General features: G+C 48.1%; 2 protein-coding genes across 4 annotated transcripts in view; one reads left to right on the plus strand and one right to left on the minus strand.

Moving 5' to 3' along the window:
• LOC119163437 (uncharacterized) overlaps positions 1–10932 on the plus strand; it is a 143332-nt gene extending 132400 nt beyond the window's left edge. For all 3 annotated transcript variants that reach the window (XM_075873078.1, XM_075873076.1, XM_075873077.1), the window contains 2 exons: positions 563–798; positions 10657–10932. In XM_075873078.1, coding sequence (XP_075729193.1) covers positions 563–798; positions 10657–10861 — 441 coding nt within the window. In that variant the 3' untranslated portion in view covers positions 10862–10932. The remainder of the gene's footprint in view (positions 1–562; positions 799–10656) is intronic.
• LOC119163436 (adenosylhomocysteinase-like 1) overlaps positions 1–18453 on the minus strand; it is a 281699-nt gene that overhangs the window by 247303 nt on the left and 15943 nt on the right. The gene's annotated exons all lie outside the window — the stretch shown is intronic.

An 18453-nucleotide genomic window follows, 5' to 3' on the forward strand; every position in this document is an offset into this window, starting at 1 on the left:
TGGCAACGAAGAAGCCTCAGAAAGGCCGACACTGCAGCTTCTACGGCCCAAGTCAATGGGCCTCCATGGCTTAAATGCTTATGGATTTTGTACCTTTAGAACAGATTTATATGTTTGGTTAGAACAACAGAATGGGTACTGTTGCGGACCGGGGTCTGCCCGGTCTTTTGCGGTAGCGTGGTGTAGCTTCGGGTTGAGGAAACGAACGCTCACAAGATTGGGATACGAAAAAAACAAACAGGTTTATGGCACTATTTACAATTATTTACAGCCTGGAAAGGTTAGGGGTTTCACAAACCACAAGCGTGGTGGTTGAACCGGTACATGGTTCAGAGCGACGTCCTGCACTCTGCGGCGTCGTTTTAAGCCCTGTCGGGCTCCTCCTTCTTGAGTGGAACACCAATCACACACACACAAGACACCGTCCACAGGGCATAATTGAGTAGCACATGGTCCGCCGAATAGTTATCGCCCCTCTTGACGCAATGCTCTGAGGATGGGGGAAATGGGGTTCCTTCCCGGAACAATTTGGCGGTTGGGTTGTTTCTTTTGCCTTTCCCAGGAAGGGCAGCCAAGGAGTAAACACTTGAATCGCGGAGACACGACCTGTGCGGTTGGCCTGCTTCGCCGTCTCGCTAAACAAGCCGGACCGGAGGAATCGCTTCTAATCCCTTTGTCGCTCCCTGCCGCTGGATGCTGGTTCCGAGAGAACTGGGGTTCCAGGCGTGGGAGCGCTGCCCGGCTACGTTTCTCGGCGACAGCATGGCGCCTACTGACGACGGTCATAACAGTACAAAGGTATGAGAAACAACATATCAAGGCGATAGAAAGCTAGGCAGGGCGATGAAATGGAAATATTTCCAGGCATTCAACGGAACCAGCTCTCGCAAGACAGTATAAATAGAAAATGATTGACACTCAGGCCTTTCTCTAGGAGGGGAGAGAAGATTATGATGATGATTTCGCTTACACCACCCCGTGTCCCTTTCAGTGCCCTGGATACCCCACGCAAGCACCTTAGTTATGAATCTGAAGCATTTTCCGAGGCGCATCCAATCACCGGTATGTTCGTCGCTTTCGCATCAGAAGTGGTTTACCCGCAATACGCGTCTGCACTACGGTGAAACTCGGTAAGAAGCTTTCGCAATAATAGAACGCATACAAGACCATTCAACAACCGCAAGATCTCCCTCCTAAGAAAATCGAAACTAGCCGCCACAGCCGAGAACGCGCCGCTCCGAGAGCGAAGTAAAGAATGGTGGCGCCACCTACCGCTACCGACCAGAGACGCGTGGCAAGCTCGAACGAGCGGGCGGGAATTCCTCCGCCATCCGAAACAGCGACTATGTCGCCCCTTCGCTCGTACCTGCGGCACTGTAGCCAGTGACTAATTGCGCATAAAGATTGGAAACGAATCACAATTTCATTTCCGAATGCAATATACTACGGTTTCGCAAGGTGCCGATGTGGGAAACTGCGGTGTCATGATCACAGCCTTAGGGTTATTTATTTGACATGATGGATGGGAGGTAAATCTTTATCAATTGTCCGGCAGATTAACGGCCCGGCTCAGGCCGCGGGGTGAAAACTTGCCGCTCATGCTTCGATAAGCACGGTACAGTCAGGGGCGGATCCAGCGACTCATTTTAGGGGGGGGGGGGGGGGGGCGGTCATTTAAAGTAACACTGAAGAGGGGGGCGTGGTCGCTACTTTTTTTGTTTTTATTAGCACAAGAACTCTATAAAAGCAGAAATACTATTCATGAGTGCTCAAAGGGATCCCACTAATTTGCCCTAATTGGTGATAGCAGGTGGACGGCGAGCCCCGAAGAGAGGGGGAGGGGGTACTGCAAGGCATTGGGGGCGGGGGGGGGCATCACCCCTTGCCCCCCCCCCCTGGATCCGCCACTGGGTACAGAAGGGTGTCAAAAGGAGGGTGGAGGGCAGGTTCAGGCTGTGATTTGATAAGCTGAGAACCCATTATACACGGCACAATCACGACGATCAGTTCGCGCACGTACTTTTCTCATTTTGCCAATAGGAGCGACTGGATATCTTCTTTTTTTTTAATACGGGATAAAGTCTTGCGCAGCCGCACGGCCCTCTAGTGCGTTTCGGCGGAGCTACTTGCGCATGCTGCTGTCAACTATGCAAAGAGGTCTAGTTGGCATGCCAAAGGTTATATAGTGGCGTGCTGAGAGCCTCATATCTTTTTATAATGTGACTGACTTGCCTCAGTCACATTAAAACAGATCTGCTAACGCTTATCTCAGCGGCGGCTACATGTCGCAAAGCCTATCCTCCACGGCGAAGATCTGTACAGGACGCGAAGATAAAAGCATGAAGCCGCGCGCACATCGAAGTTTGCTCGGAACCACTTGAGTAGCAGCGTGTGGGCGCGTACCTAATCTGTAATTAGTGGACTTCGCGAAATTTTGCCTCAAAATACAGCCGAAAATCGAGCCCGCTTCGGCAACATATCTACACGTCAACGCAGTGTATATCTGTTGCTAAGCAACCATGCTAAGAACATGCTGACCAACCACGGCTGGTACGACGTACGACGACCAACGCGGCGCCCTCAAAACTGCCTCACCTCTTGGGTCCAGCAGTCGGGCGTTTTTCACTTGTCGATCCGGTGCACGGTCACAGGATCGCGGACGGTATTTCGCGAACGGGAAAGCGGAAACGAAGTCTTTTAACACGCACACACAAACTGGTCCCGGAAGCTATGCCTCGGCACGAGACAAAACGGATGTGACGCGGGAAACGAGATGTACTTCCGACTGAACCCGCGCAACGGCTCCGCAGCAAGTGATTCGGCACGTAGCGAGCTGAGCAAAAAGAAGGGAGAAAAACTAACAAATCACAGCTTCACCGCAAGCGCGGAGCAATGAATGCGATAGCAACATAATGTTATGTTGCACGAAGTACAGGCTGGCAGCTGAATCTTCTACAAAACGCTGGTGTAAACGAACGCGGCCGCTCCAGGGATAGCTGTGGTGTACGAGCTATTGGCTGATCCGAGAGAAACAGCGCTACCGATCGCGCCCTTACGATCAACGCTCGCAGTAGCATCTGATGCTATACGTACCCGGCCCACCCCATCCCCTTACGTTCCTTCACGCTCTTTCAAAACGGGCGGGGTGTTTTCTCTCTGCTTCAATAGCAATGTACGGCCGCGTTTGCACGTTATCATCGCTTCCATATTACTCATCATCGCTTCCATATTACTAGCGAACCGGCATTATGACTCCACACAACCGCTTGTTTATTTCTCTGGTGTCATTCTGCAGGTTCGCTAGTAATATGGAAGCATACAGTCAATCCCAAATGCCTCAATGATGTTATCGCATGCGCCTACCACGCAAAGGAGATGAGTCGGCCCGTTTCATCTCAGCTTCAGTTAATTTCATCGCCCCCGCTTGCGCGCTTTCACCCACGGATAGCATATACGATGCGCGGGAACTCTTCCTGCTTCAACTTAATACATAACATGACGGCAACGGCAAAAACCTGTCGATATAATTTGTCCGTATAATTTCTATCCCGAGAAACTACCAGTGTAAAGCTCGAACCCGTTCTGAATTGACCAATGCCGCCACGGTTCATGCATGCTTCCCCTAGCGGGACAGTCACGAAACACCGTGATAGGAGTGTGGCAGCATGGGCTAGTTATGACGACAGTTATAACGCTAACATGACGATAGTTATGGCACGAGAACAGAACGACGACACAGAGACAAGAATGGATTTGATTGATATGTGGGGTTTAAAGTCCCAAAACCACCATGTGATTATGAGAGACGCCGTAGTGGAGGGCTCCGGAAATTTCGACCACCTGGGGTTCTTTAACGTGCACCCAAATCTGAGCACACGGGCCTACAACATTTCCGCCTCCATCGGAAATGCAGCTGCCGCAACCGGGATTCGAACCCGCGACCTGCAGGTCAGCAGCCGAGTACCTTAGCCACTAGACCACCGCGGCGGGGCAGAGACAAGAATGGAGATGTCCTTCATGTCCTTCTTGTCTCTGTGTGTCGTCGTTCTGTTCTCGCGCTATAACTATATCGTCACCGTGATAGGGTCTTGCGCAAAACGGAGAGGGGGCGAGCATGCACGGGTGTTGAATGGCCCCCCAAACAACTTTTGAAAATACAAAGAAACAAGCGCGTTATTCTCTCCTGGCATTCTCTTGACTTCTCGGCCCACCATCAATCTGTTCACGCGGCGTCGTTATGTAATGAGCTCTCGATTGGTCGATATGCAAGGGATCAGCTGTGAATCGTCTCTTTTCCCGATTTGTCATGCCGTGGCACGCCCGTTCTGTCTTGAAATGATTTCCCTTCGTTTTGCAGAGATTACAGTGTGTGCGAGGAGAATGGAGAACCTGTAGGAAAGGTAGTTAAGGCGAGAAAGAGACCTCTCTCCCGTCTTTGTACTCAGTGTGGTGTCAGGGGCCCTTTAAAACCGACCGCCTTGCATCCTGCCCGCAGGGGCGCAGCAATTCACCAATCCACGCTGCATGTGCCGCCATCTTGCGGCATTATGCGATGCTGCGCGCGCGCGTCTCGGAGCCTTCAGTGGCCGCGGTCATCATGTGCGCGAGGGGAGAATCAGTCCGGGGCGCAATCCGGGCAAACAGCTGCGGGTTTTCCGATTTCGTGGATCATCCGCACCCGCTTTCCGCATCAGCGATCGGTGTGAACGTGCCTTTCAACAAGACCAGGAAGCGCAATTTCACATCGACAACCGCCACGACGATCACCACGTGATACCATTACACCGCCAGTAACGTGTCCAAGGTGCCCCGGCATTTCATGCACGTCATACAGCTCAAAACGGGCAGAAGGTGCGGGCAGTGACAGTGTACGAAAGAGTTGCTAGTGCTCAGCCCTGTGTGACCGCATGTGAGTGCGCGTGCAATTTTTTTTTTTTTTTTTTTTTTGCACCAGTGACTTCTCGTTTATTCGCTTCAGGCGTGTAAAAATACGTACGCGATCGTTTCTGGGTGTCCATTCGCTCGCCGATGCGGCAGAAGCGGTGGTGGCTGTAGAAGTGGTAGTAGTGTAGGCTGTAGCAGACTGGTCACGAAACTCCGCCCGAAGGTTGATATAGGGACAAAATCTGTCGCTAGAGGCGCCACCCGTCGTATGGGGGCCACAAGCCGCCGCCACTGCTGGGCTTGTATGCGCACTGCGGCCGACGTTTCGACGCGATTATGTGCGTGCTGTTCTTCCTGTTACCTTTTTTTAAACGTCTCTGAACGCATCAATGCCACCAGATAAATAAGTTGAAACGGGATCCAGTGTCGACGACGAATGAGAGCTGTTTACTTTGGAACGCACGCGTAGTTTACTTATAAGTGCGGGCCCACCTTATAAACAGCAGCGCATTAAAAGTGTTCTCACACCGCGCGATAACGCATTGTGTCAATAATTGTCTCATAGCCCAATTATATGCATACTTACGATGCCTCGAAGCGGTACTTGCGAGCTATAGCTCGCAAATGTTGAAAGACGATGCTTATGCTCCATGCTCTTGATGCGAGCAGCTACTGCTTGATCTGCTCGACAACATGTTTGTATTTGCGCCCGGCCAAAGGGCGATTATGTTTATGCGGTAGGTGAGCTTTATATTCTGGTAGGGCCGCTAATAGGGGGAGGAAGGTGAACGAAATGAAACACGACTGGGAAGTACAGGAGCAATCACATTGTTTTATATCCGGCTCGCCTCTCGCGCGCTACTACCCAAGTGAACTGAATGGTTGAGCCAGAAGTTTTATTCCAGACCTTTCAATTGAGTTTATACCCAAATGCGCTGTTGTTTTGAACACACGTTTGTGAGCGCCGATCGCTTTTTTGACGCGGGGACTTTCGATGCCGAGGGCTTTCGCGACCGTTCTAAACGTGCCCAACATTTGATTGATCACTTCTGTTCACGCAGTTTACACGGGACACCCGCCGCTTGACGTTTCCTCGTGTTTACTGTTTAGGGCATTATTATTTACCGGCCGACAACCCATGATTTCTCCGGCAACGGAAGTACAGCAGCCTAATCTGGAAGTTCCTTTTGATGCCAGTGCTAGCCGCTTGGCCGCCTCTGCCACTACCGAGGTACCTCATCACACATTTGTTTTTATTTTTTGGGTGGGAGGGGGGGAAGGGCGGTTATGATTTAAGGCATGCAATAAATCTTAAATTTGGTGCTAATGATACACCGCCTAGTAGTCAGGTGTGTACTTATGAATGGGAGATTAACGAATGGTGCATGTAATGGGGAGAAAGTTGGAAAACATTTATTTACACAAAATACACTGAGAACAACACTTTGGAGAAGAAAAGCACTAGAAACTATTGCAGCTGTTCTGAGCAATGTTACGCAATCTGTGACTCTACTGTACAATGTGTATTTCGTTTCATTAACAGCTGCACTCTGCCTTAGCTCACTGCCTAAAATAAACTGTATTTGAATATACACTATTTACACTATATGCAGATAAATATGAATAGTACGAAAATATTACAGTGTAATGTAAACAAGATATACAACACTATATACAAATGGGAAGGCGTGCTCACATACACAGCCATTATGCTTAACACTGTGGCTTCCACCCACCACTTGCAGGGCATGAACTGCGCACAGTTGCCCGCGAGGCTTTGTTTTTTTCTCGAGTGAAGAAATGTAATCTACATCTCAAAAAAAGTGTACAACCTCAGATGTTGTCCCTAAAAAGTGCAACAGACAACCTACACTTGCTGACGCTGTGCGGCTGTCGAGCAAAATGCCCTCAACAATCCTCGCGTACACGTCACCGCATGCAATGTTTTGCACCGTGTACGTCTCTACATGTTCTTCAACAATTTTCAGGAGAGCAAGAAGACGGCTGCTAGGTACTTTCAAATAGCCCCTCGATTTTGTTTGTGGCTTCGTCAGGTACGCCGGGAGCCCGTCAAAAATTCTTGGAACGGCGTTCGTGCGAAGCCTCGGTCTCTCTCGCTGAAGCGACACGACCACCCCGTTCACGATGTGCTCGTCGGTTCTCACAACGTCGCTAGCATCAAAATGCTTTTCGCACACCCGAACGTTCTTACTTTCGAAGCTGAAACCGCCAGCTTCCAACCGCGGTTTAGCTCGCTTCCATTTCTCTCGGAGTTCGGTGCTACTTGGGAAACAGAAGAGCGACGCCTTTTCTTTGTTGCTTCGGTATCCGGAGCTGCAACCCGTCACACAGCACGTCTTAGGCATTGTTCATTCAAATTTTCATGCTGTCCACCTTGAGCACGGTGCACTGGCACATGAAGTTCGCGTTTCGCTGATGCAGAAACCGCGAGCTGCCACCACACAACGCCTTCGGGATGCCGCCGCGGCCATGCGTTCCGCCGGGCGCAGCGGGGCGATGGCCCCCCTAGGACGGCTTGCGCCGCGTAGCGGCCGCTCTTGGCACCATATCAAGCTCTCCCATAGAGTGACGGAGAAGTTTCGTGACCAGAACGGTATTAAGGGACTGTGGCTGTAGTAATGTTCGTGTTAGTTGTACGTGATCCCCTTAGGTCTGCGGCTTGCCCCTCGGGACAACTCGTTTCTGGGTCCTCCTACGTGGTCAGACAAGGAGCATTTGAGAAGCATCGTCAATCATTGTCCGAGAGTCGCGCGGTTGTGAACAATGCGCGCGGCATCCCGACGGGGTACACAGCGGTGCACTGCTAAAGGGCCTCACCCATAACTTTCTTTAACATTTTAAGAAAACGAGCACGTCGGGTTCAAAAAACCAACACGATCAACTATGCCAAGCACGGCAGCGCTACGAGCCGTGGGCGCCCGACAAACCACAAAAACCCTTCTCCTCTCCGGGCCTTTCGGCAGTGTTCAACGTTGGTCGTGACGTCAACACTCGCGCCTGATCACGTCATCCATGAAAAGAACTTTTTTGTCTGTTTGCAGGCACGCGCGATCACTGTTTTCCTTTTCGCACGGAGGGGAGCAGGAACGGAGAAACAAGGAGCACTCTCAGCCATGAGGAGAGACGAGCGGAACATACAAGGCGTAGGACCTTTCATGTATGGAACGCGTGTCAATCAGCTACGACGGCACATATCGAAAAATTTTTACGGCTACGTATTCGTTGTAGACTCGCGCACAGCTAACAGCACAACTGAATTCCAACCTATGGTTGGTTTAGAGCCCCCTAAAAGGAACATCGGAGCGCGTGGCTAAGGTGCCTAGATGACCGCTAGGTGGCCCCGCTGGCTGCAAAGACTCGCGCAGGCGCAGTGCCCGAAGCTGAGTGGTTCTCTATCGCCGTCCGCGATAGAGTATATGCTCCCTGTGGGATCTTGAAGGTAGCACATAGAGTTACTCTATAGTCCGCGACTGTCGAGCGTCGCACGCAAACACTGGGCCAAGAACTCGAGGGTTGAACCTGACCCGACAGAGGTCTCCGCGGTGTGTAACCACGGATGGACGCTCGCGCGTTGGGCGCGCAGGATCAATTGAGCATAGACTAGAACATTAGAAGTGTAGACCGCGCCCTGCAACGCCGCACCTACACCACGCAGGATCCTGTGAATAGCGTATTTTCTCTCTCTCTCCGGTTTGCCCCTATATCTCTTCAAGAGTGGACCGCTGCGAACATGTTTTACCGCGAAAACAAGAAAAAGGAAAGCCACCGACATACATTTCGCTTTCTTTAACGTTGTGTCATATTTATTATTTATTTATTTATTTACTTTATTGGCAGGTTCTGTCCTTTGTGTGCTTGGATTTCTCATATCGACCTCACGCTTCCGATTGTTAGCCAGGGGGTTAGCTGAACTGGAAGGGGGACCGCCCCGGAAAGGCGTTGGTTCCGGGTTCGATCCACGGACCCTGAAAGAGTATAATTTTTCGTCAATGAAGAAGCTTCGCTATCTCAGTAATCCCAACGACCTCCGTTATACGTTTGTGCAACAAACTGCTGGATAGCAATATCTTCGGTTTCATATATATATATATATATATATATATATATATATATATATATATATTCTTGTGTGTGTTGCTATCCGCTATTTTAACAGCAACATGTTTCATTCCATCTCAACTAAATGAGAGAGATGTTTCTGGGAATTCCTCATCACGATCAGCGCACAAAAGAGCACTAAAACAGAAGAAAGTGCACGCAAAAGCGCGTTTTTGTGTTTGTGTGCTTTTTTGTAAGCTATTAGTAATGTGTATGTTCCAACTAGCCCAATTTGCTACTTCTGTTAACTTTTACATGGCCTGGCTATGCCATAAGCTCACAATCGGAAACATCTGCGAGCATATGATGGACATGTTTTTAAGAACGTAGAGCTGCCATGACGCCATCTTCTGGCAAATAAGAAAAAAAAAGGAAGTGAGTTTAAACAGGAGCTCCGTCGACTAGCGCTTTTTTTTTTTCTCTTCCCCTGCCTCTCTCCTGATAATCTCAACTACTTCGTGTTTATCGCCAATCGTTTTAGAATTGTACTTAGTTTTGCTCTGCAATTGTTTAACATATGTAAAGCATTGTGTATTCTTTTTTATCTTGTTCTAGGTCGATCATGTGATTTCCGATTCCTGTCTCCTGTGTAAACTTATTTGCTTTTATTCATTCATTTATTTATTTACTTTTTTTCCTGTTGAACATTGTACCCTATCTTGTTACTTGTCCCCCCTTATGTAATGCCTTCGGGCCTTTAAAGGCGAAATAAATGAAATGAAATGAAGTGTGTAACCATGGGAGCACGCGCATTCGGCGCACAGAATCAATTGAGCGATGCAGCGATAACAGAGGCCAAATTCAAGCGTGCTCCATTGACCGCGTATAGAGGCGTGCACACGGCGAAGAAATGAAGAGAGCCTCTGGCGAAGCGCTTGTTCGAGCGAAGCTACAGTTACAGCTCACAGATTTCGGTGACGTCATGCGCGCAAAGTCGACATGCCAAGCGGCCGAAACAGCAACTTGGCCCCTCCAGGATGCGCCGGCCACATGCGCGTTTGTATCCCACAATCGACGCTCCTTCGATGTGTACCTTTATCGGCGGTGTCAGTTCACGTGACCACGTTTCAAAGTCTCCTAGATGGGAACGCCAGGCCGCCTCGCCGTTGCCTGTGTATACCGACACGAGTGTTGCGCTCATCAGCACGCGGGTAAAAAGTCTCAATCCGCTAGGAGCGAGTATTGTATGTAGAGATGGCAGTGTGTACACATGCACACTGGTGTAGTTAAGGGGAACGGTTCGGGTGCGTATGTGTACACGCACACGTACGAACGCACGCAAGGACACACATAAGGCATGGTTCAATCGAATTCTCCCATCCCCAAGAAACGGTCCAGAAAGAGAGAATTCCTGCCAGAACGTCACAGGTCAAACGTTTCCCTAGACGCGGTATCGCCATAACCAAAGCAAGCGCTCGTGCGAAGCAAAAGTTTGAATCAGAAGCGGTGTAAAAGAACTTTGGGCAGTATCCTTAAATTACCAATAACTCAGTGTTAGTACCTCGTTTTGTTAGCGGTGCTTAAAAAAGCCAAAAGTGGTAGTGTTTTCCAAACAAAGACACCGTGCCGCAAAGGTCTATACTCGTCTTCTAAGTGTGTGTGTGTGTGTGTGTGTTCTTTTTTTTAATTTCTCGTTATCCTTCCATTCCTCAGGAGGAGTCATCGCACTCGGCTCCTGCAGCTGCCGCCAAAACAACACCGACAAAGGGTTCGTAAATCGCCGTCACCGGGCACTAAGCGGTGCACCAAACAAGCGTGTGACGTCAAAAGGGTGACGTCAAGGATACGAGACACCAGGCGGCGCGACGCCCACGGAAGCAGACAACGTGAAGTGATCGATGCAGAAGAAGCACGGTAAAAACTACGCCGAGCGAAGCTTTTAATGGGAAGTCAAAGCGAGAGAATAAATCAGTTCGTTCTGATAAATTATTTGATGTTTTTACTTGCCCAGTATTCACGTACTCGCAAAGGGGTCTAAGCAGGCACGTATATATATATATATATATATATATATATATATATATATATATATATATATATATATATATATATATATATATATATATATATATATATATATATATATATATATATATATATATATCGGGGGGAACCTTGATTTTGGGAGGGGCACCCTCTTAAAATGGCCATTTGTCGTTCTCTATGCCATAGCGAAAAAAATCGAGGGGGAGGGGGGGCGGTGTGCCACCTGGCACCTGGCTACGTCCCTGGGTTTAGGGAATACCGGGTTGGATGGATGAATACGATGAACGTCCCTTTTATAAAGGGGCTTTGACCTGTGCACCACCAAGCTTGTTTTATGTCGCCTTGTTCCTTTACATACTTTAATATCAAATTGATCTCGATATAAACAAAAACAGCATAAATTCACAGCCCAGCAATCTGCACACCAGACGAATTATGTATTTTTCCCACTATTTATTTTTGTCCTTTCTCTCTAGTTTTCCGCCACCAATACCGTGACCGACTCTTGCTTATTGCTATCGGGGACGTATACCTTTTCACTGTTGTCCCCCAAACCAAAGACCTCATGCAAGGCAGCAACCAAACATGCACCAAGAGTAACAATGGCATCGACATGAACGTGTCGCGTCTTCCTCCTTGACCGATATGTTGTTTTTGCCGGTGCAGTTCCACTGCGACAACTTGTGACACTTCATGCAACCATAATCATAGACATATTTTTCCCAAGTCAACAGAAAAAAAAAAGAAAAAAAATCATTCGGTAGAAGGGCGCTGCCGAGAGTTAACACCCGTAGCGAAGTGCAATGCACTAGCACTCTGCAATAACAATTCTATGCTTGCGTGGTTCATCTAGGCCCCACCAGAAGGCACCACCTATGCGGCCTCTTGCGTCCGCAGCTACAGCAACCGGGTATACCGCTAACCAAAAAGAAGGCTGCAGAAAAATAAAGAATCTCTATTTTCTGACATGGCTAGAATCGTTAACTCGTATGGCACATTTTTATCACTAAAACCGATGCTGAAGGTCAGTGCGACACCTCCTTTATTTATTTCAATGCCAGTGCCACAGGTCTCGCAGAAGCTTCCTTCCTGTAATTTTTAAATAATATTGGACACGTTTCTTGAAACACTCTGCATGTGTATATATACTAGTAAAAATCAGCACCTTTGCGGTGGAAGCTATGTAGTTATAGTACAAATTGGTACGTGCAAGTGCATCGGTGTAGTTATGTATCATTCAATATGCCTAAGATAAACTAAGGGTTAGCTCATTTCTAAGTACTGTTATGAATCTTATCAAAGCTGTTATTGTTGTAGACTTGAGCTAACCGCCTAATACCGGCCACGGCCGCACTGGTCGGAGGTTCATTAGGAAGTAAATGAATAAAGCTTCTAGATTAATAAGTAGCTCAAAGGAACAGCAAACAAGTTTCACGGAGCGGCGCAATTAACCTTCTCATCACAATTTCCGGCACTACAAAGAGGAGGGTCTACATATTTGCACCTCGACAGCTCGGGGTCACGTGACCCAAGGTTGAACGTCACATGTGACGTCATTGGAAAAGCGATCGGCTTCAACTGGCTACGCCTTGTCGAGCGACATTGAGGTCAAGTGACAAAAAAAAAAAAAACGGGGTTGGGAGATTTCTTTACGGGAGAGACGAAAGCAGGCGGGGAAGGCACGTTTTGTTGCCATCAATACGCTTCCACGCTGCGAGCCTTCTCGGATTAAGGAGCCCGGCAAAGGAAGCCCGCGTAATCGAAGTCACTCCTCGGTGGCGCTCGTATAGACGTATCATGTGTCGTTGTGTAGATACACAATAAAAAAAATTTACACCCAAAAGGGTATAAAAGGGTGCTTTTTTACGAGAAAGCACCCTTTTTAGAAGGAGCTGAATTAACACCCTAAGGGTGTCGTCCACTGGACAAGCTCATTTACACCCTTCTGGGTATAAAAATTTTTACTGTTTATGAGAGTATAGTGAGTCTTGTCGAGGGGAGTGCCAAGTGTGTTGTGTATGGGTATCCTGCATGAACGGCCGGTTATGTGTCACGGGCGGCAAACATACTTAGGAACATGTTTTCCGGCATTTGCTGATACAGCTGTTAGCGTCATACACTTTACATCCACAAAATCCACTGAAGTCTACAGGGTACAGTCCGGAGTCTTCCCGATGGCCTTTCGGTTGCCTCGCGGCTTTTAATTTTTTCATACGTACACATAATATATGACACCCTCTGGCGCCATGTATATCCTACATCTAGTTGTTGACAGCCCACACTTGAGCATTTAACCTTAGCCGCTTTGCATATGCGAGAATTTTGGCTCTTTTCAAAATTGTGGCCCATCAGGAAACGTCGTGAGTGCAGTCCGGAGCGCGCCTTTTCGGTGTTCTGACCAGCGATATGCACTGTACTACGTTACGCACGCCAACACACGACTCGCCATAAGATACGAGCGCTCGCTCTTGTCCCTTGCCTAGCTGATCCATCTGAAGGTCGCGGGGCGGAATCCGTGGTGGTAGCATTTTCGATGGAGCCAATTATGTTTGAGACCCGTGTGCTCAGATTCAGGTGCCCAATAAAGAACGGCCCAGGTGGTCGAAATTACCGCAGCCCTACACTACGTCGTCCCTGTGGGATTTTAAACTCTGACAAATATTATTACTATTCGACCAAGTTGCGACGCAGTGTGAATTGGTGCAACGCAGAAGTAAACGTGATAACGCGGCTCAGCGGCGCAATGGAGCCATCTACAAATCAAGCCGCCAAGTTGACGAACTACGCAGAGTGGATGACGACCAAAAGAATGTAAGATAACTTGAAGTGGTGCAAGCGAACCATAATGTAAACAAAACGGGTCTCTCTCGCTTTTTTTTTTGTCACGTGACCTGGAACTTGCTTGAGAAGACGTAGCCAGTTTAGTGCCATTTGAAGCCAATCGCTTTGCCAATGACGTCATATGTGACGTTAACCTTGGGTCACGTGACCGCGAGCTGTTGAGGTGCAAATAGACTCTGCCACTACAAATGGAAGTCCTATAACGCGTGGATTATCATAATGCTATATAATAGCTATAACGAAAAAAACTACGCCGCTACCAGTGCGCCACCTGAGACAGTACTGCAACACATCGCAGCAACTTCTGATGTCGCGAACGTGCAGTGCAGGTGGTATGATAAATTCCGACGCACGGCACACAATGAAAAAAAGAAAGCAAAGAACGTACCCTAAAACTGCGTGTTCTTTTATTTTTCGCAGACCCTAGTTAGTGACAACTAAAAAAATGGCAGCATATCCACGGAGTGAATGATGGAGAGTGGGGCGAAGCATTCGTCCGTCCATTCGTTCTTGCTTCCGTCCGTCCATGCGTGCGTCAGTGTGGCCGCCCGTGCGTGCGTCTGTTCGTGCGTCCGCACGCTCATCTGTGCGTCCGTCCTTGCGTTTGTCCATGCACCCACTCCTACGTCCGTCCATGCGTCCATCCGTCCGTGCAGCCATCCATGCGTCCGTCTCGCATCTGTCTGTGTGTCCGTTCGTCCACCTATTCAACACTCCAAGTACCACCATCTCGCATCTTTTCATCATATATTCCTCATATAGAAGCACCGCCATCCAGCAGACATTCCAAGGACTGAACGAGAGGAGGCACACGCACACTTTCTTACGGCTTGCGCTTCGGGTCTACTTCCCGCCTTTAACCACCTCGAGTTCATGGTATATACTGGTTTACTGCATTCATGGCCCTGCGGCCCAACGATCGCTAAACCTTTCTAAAACCAAGGAGGTTACGCCCAGCGAGTATAACGTAGCAACCCTTTCTTGTCAGATAGTGCTCAATGTACATGCAAATGGCTGCTAATGGGGAATGAGAGACAGGATAATGCGGCTTTTAGTTAACGCGCACGCTGCGAATTTTTTTATTGTTCAACAACGTACAGAATAAATCTCCCACCGGCACCACCTTGGAGGTCAAAATGTAACACTGGTTACACACTACTACTACGACTACGAGGGAGGAACGGGTGCTGCTATAAAAAGCTTCGCCCCTGAAATTATCTGCAAGATAAACGAAAAGGAAATAAAAAAATACCGTACCCAGCGCGGATGGCACGAGTATCCCGCGCATTTATAGTATATAGCATCCGGGATCGCGGCACTCAACAGGTTTCCCTCGAATTTCACCTGGCGTTTTCAGCCTCTCTTTCAAGGTATACGTTTCTTTTTTATTGAATCTCTCTCTCCTTGGTCGTTGGCGCGGTTCGCAACAATATGCCTTCAAGCTCTGTCAAGCGTGTGCTCAAGCGTGAGCCCTCTTAGGTTAGCTCTTTTACTGTTGTGTTCATTCTTTCGTCCTTGAGTCCAGTTCGCGTTGCAACGATTTCTATTAATCTCTTTAACACCGATAGACGCGCACGTACATACAAAACTTCTTCACTCACTACATTCGGTGCTGGCCGCATCCGCATCGCCGCTCGTTAAAACGATACACGAGACATGCCGTGGCCAGGACAGCCTTGAGAAAGAAGGGGAAACAAAAAGAATAAAGCAAGAAGCAGGCACGTAGCCAGAGATTTCTGCAACTATTGAGGATCAGAGATATAAGCTGGCTGAAGCGCTCAGATCGAACAGTCTCACTATAGGCATGTCGCTTCGTTGGCTATTTTCGTGACGTTAAAAACGTCTCTGAACATGCATGCGTGTTCGCAAATACGTGAACGGCCATTTTTTTCGGTGTCGGGTAAAGTCCGTCCAACCCACTATCATTACGACAATTACATGGCTTCGTTGCGGTTTTATAAGACCGGCCAACGCCTCCAGGCACCATCGTACGGGCGATTTCTATTATGACAACAATTAACGCATTCATCGCAAACCACTGTGACAGGCCCTTAAGAGCCTGGTCCTTCATTTGACGCATAAAAAAAAACGGCAGCTGAAAGCATTCGAGTCAGTGCCCCTTTGAAAGACGGGAAACGGAGCTGTCATGATTGTAATTGAAAGCACACCTCAACGCAGTGGCGTAGCCAAGGGGGTGCAACACCGGACACAGTACAAGAACTGCCCAGAGCAACATCGCATGCATTCATGATTTGATGTCATTTATTCGCTGGCAAAATTGTTAAAATTTACTTGGCGGACACGACTAAAGGCTGAGTAATCACCTGACTAGGCCGTGTCACACTCGCAGCAAAGCAGAAGCAACATACCAGGAAACATTGTTAGTACAGATTTCATACTGATCTATGCCTGCACGACTAGACAGAATTACGAGTAGAGTGCACAAGAATGTAAACACAGCTGTCGCTATAGAGCGGTGGCAATACAACGAACGCGCGCTCATAATCAACTTCAGGCAACAATAAAAAAAGTAATCATGGACCAACGCAATCGAGCTATAGTAAGGAAGCGGAGGGGAGAGGCTTTGTGATGTGAGCGCTCAAAGAAAGAAATTTTTACATGCGAACGTTGATTTAATGCGTCTCCGGGACGAACCGGGGCGCATATATGACAACAAAAAGGCGCTGTCTACACAGCTACAAGATAGCTGATCGGGTGAGTTGAAATATATCATAGTGGCCAGCGCGAAGAAGACAACAGGACTAGGAGGGGCTACACTCTTGTGTAGTGTATGCTTTCGTCTATTAATATGAAAAAAAAAAAAGCTTGGGGAACGCTAAACTTGACAGTGGAGCAAAGACCATAGAAGCGGGACTACTGCACATTCGTATTGTTTAGCTATAGTACAACGGCAAACTGCGAATAATTTCGGTTTCTAAATATTAACGCGTTTATAAAAGCGTAGGCACGAAAAGTGAGAATGGGGGAGAGACATTTCAATAGTTCTGTGTATACGTTTCAGCGTCCCATTTCCAGAATTGTTCTCTTCTACGTTTCGGCTTTCATACCTCATATATCGTCTATACAATACGTCCCGCTGTCTTGCGAAAGCTGCAACCCCGTGACAAGAATCACGCCCTTTTCCTGTAGTGTTCGCCGGATGTCCGGGATTTAAAACGGCCGATGCGATGTACAAAGTGGATGTATCATGCCTGTCTCCCCGCTGCGGAGTGAATGAATTCTCGCCCGTGCTAATAATTTTCTTACAACATGTCCTGTCTGCTTTAAGTGAGAAGAAGCAGCAGACGGTGCCACCACAATGACACCAACCTTCCCTATTTCATCGTTTCAATATTAATAATAAGAAACGCTGCATCAAACGCTACATTAAGCCGAGCTACAAGGCTGATTGCTGGACCACGCACATCACATTAAAATTTAATAATAAAAGGAAGCGACAGCAACCCAGGTGGCTATACCCAAGAATGTATAGTTCACGAGAGGTGTTTACATGTTCCGCACTTTATCAGCCAGGGTCATACATGACCGCTCACGTTTACTCGCCAGTCTGGCCACATCCGATTTTCATTTGAACACACGTGAAACACAGAACATTCTGGATATACTACGGCACTTTCCAATGTAAAGCCTGCAACGTAACACAGACGATGTGCCGTGAAGGGTCCGTAGCCAATAACGTTCCACATTTGGTGATGCACGTCGCATATTTATTTTCAGACAGCAGTTTCATTTTTTTCTGTAGATGTAAAAACAACCAAAAGCAGCACAGTGGTTTCCCGTTCACCTTTGTGTGGCTGACATTGCAATAGCCTCCGCAGTCCCAATAATCCACAAACGAAAAAAAAAACGCTTTTGCAAAACTGTATTGTTTTTGGCTTCCTGCTCTTAAAAACAAGCACAGAAAAAATACGAAATAAAAAAAAATGAACCCTTCTCTCGAAATTGGATGGTGCCCGAAATGGGATGGTGCCCATTTGACCTCCCGAAGTGTTGAAGTCTCCACGATTGCGCGCAACAAACACATCAGACTGAAATGATTTTCAATGTGATCTTCAGGGCTTTTGCATAGTGTTAAACATTCATATAAACATTGTCGCTACAACTAAGACAAAAAAAAAAAGCTTCCACTTATCACGAGGACGCAGCCAAGTGCTCGTGCAGTAGTCAGCCAATTTCGTTCACTCGCTTTCCGAATACGACAGACACAAGGCGCCACTTCTAGGGCTCAGCGAAAGCAACTCGTCCTTATTATGGCAAGACACATTTGGACACGCGAATATCGAATTGTGGTGATCTGTAGCCTCTAAAACAACGCTACCCGATTGGGAAGCTTCGGACCGAGGAGGATAGATGAGAACATATTCCGCAGGTCAAACTAAAACATGCAAAAACTGTTCGACGACGCCACATGTGGCCGCGCGCAACGCACGTGCCATATTTACTTCGGAAAACGGGCGTGCCACGGTTTAAGAAATGGACAGAGGAGGAGGAGGAAAAAACCTTTATTGATGCTGGCTGTGCCTGATAGCCCTTATCCCCACCGGGCTGGTTGCCATCCCTAGTCCGGGACGTCATTAGTCGAGGCCGCCACCCGAGCCCGCT

Source organism: Rhipicephalus microplus, chromosome 9 (assembly GCF_043290135.1).
Source record: "Rhipicephalus microplus isolate Deutch F79 chromosome 9, USDA_Rmic, whole genome shotgun sequence".
NCBI lineage: Eukaryota > Metazoa > Arthropoda > Arachnida > Ixodida > Ixodidae > Rhipicephalus > Rhipicephalus microplus.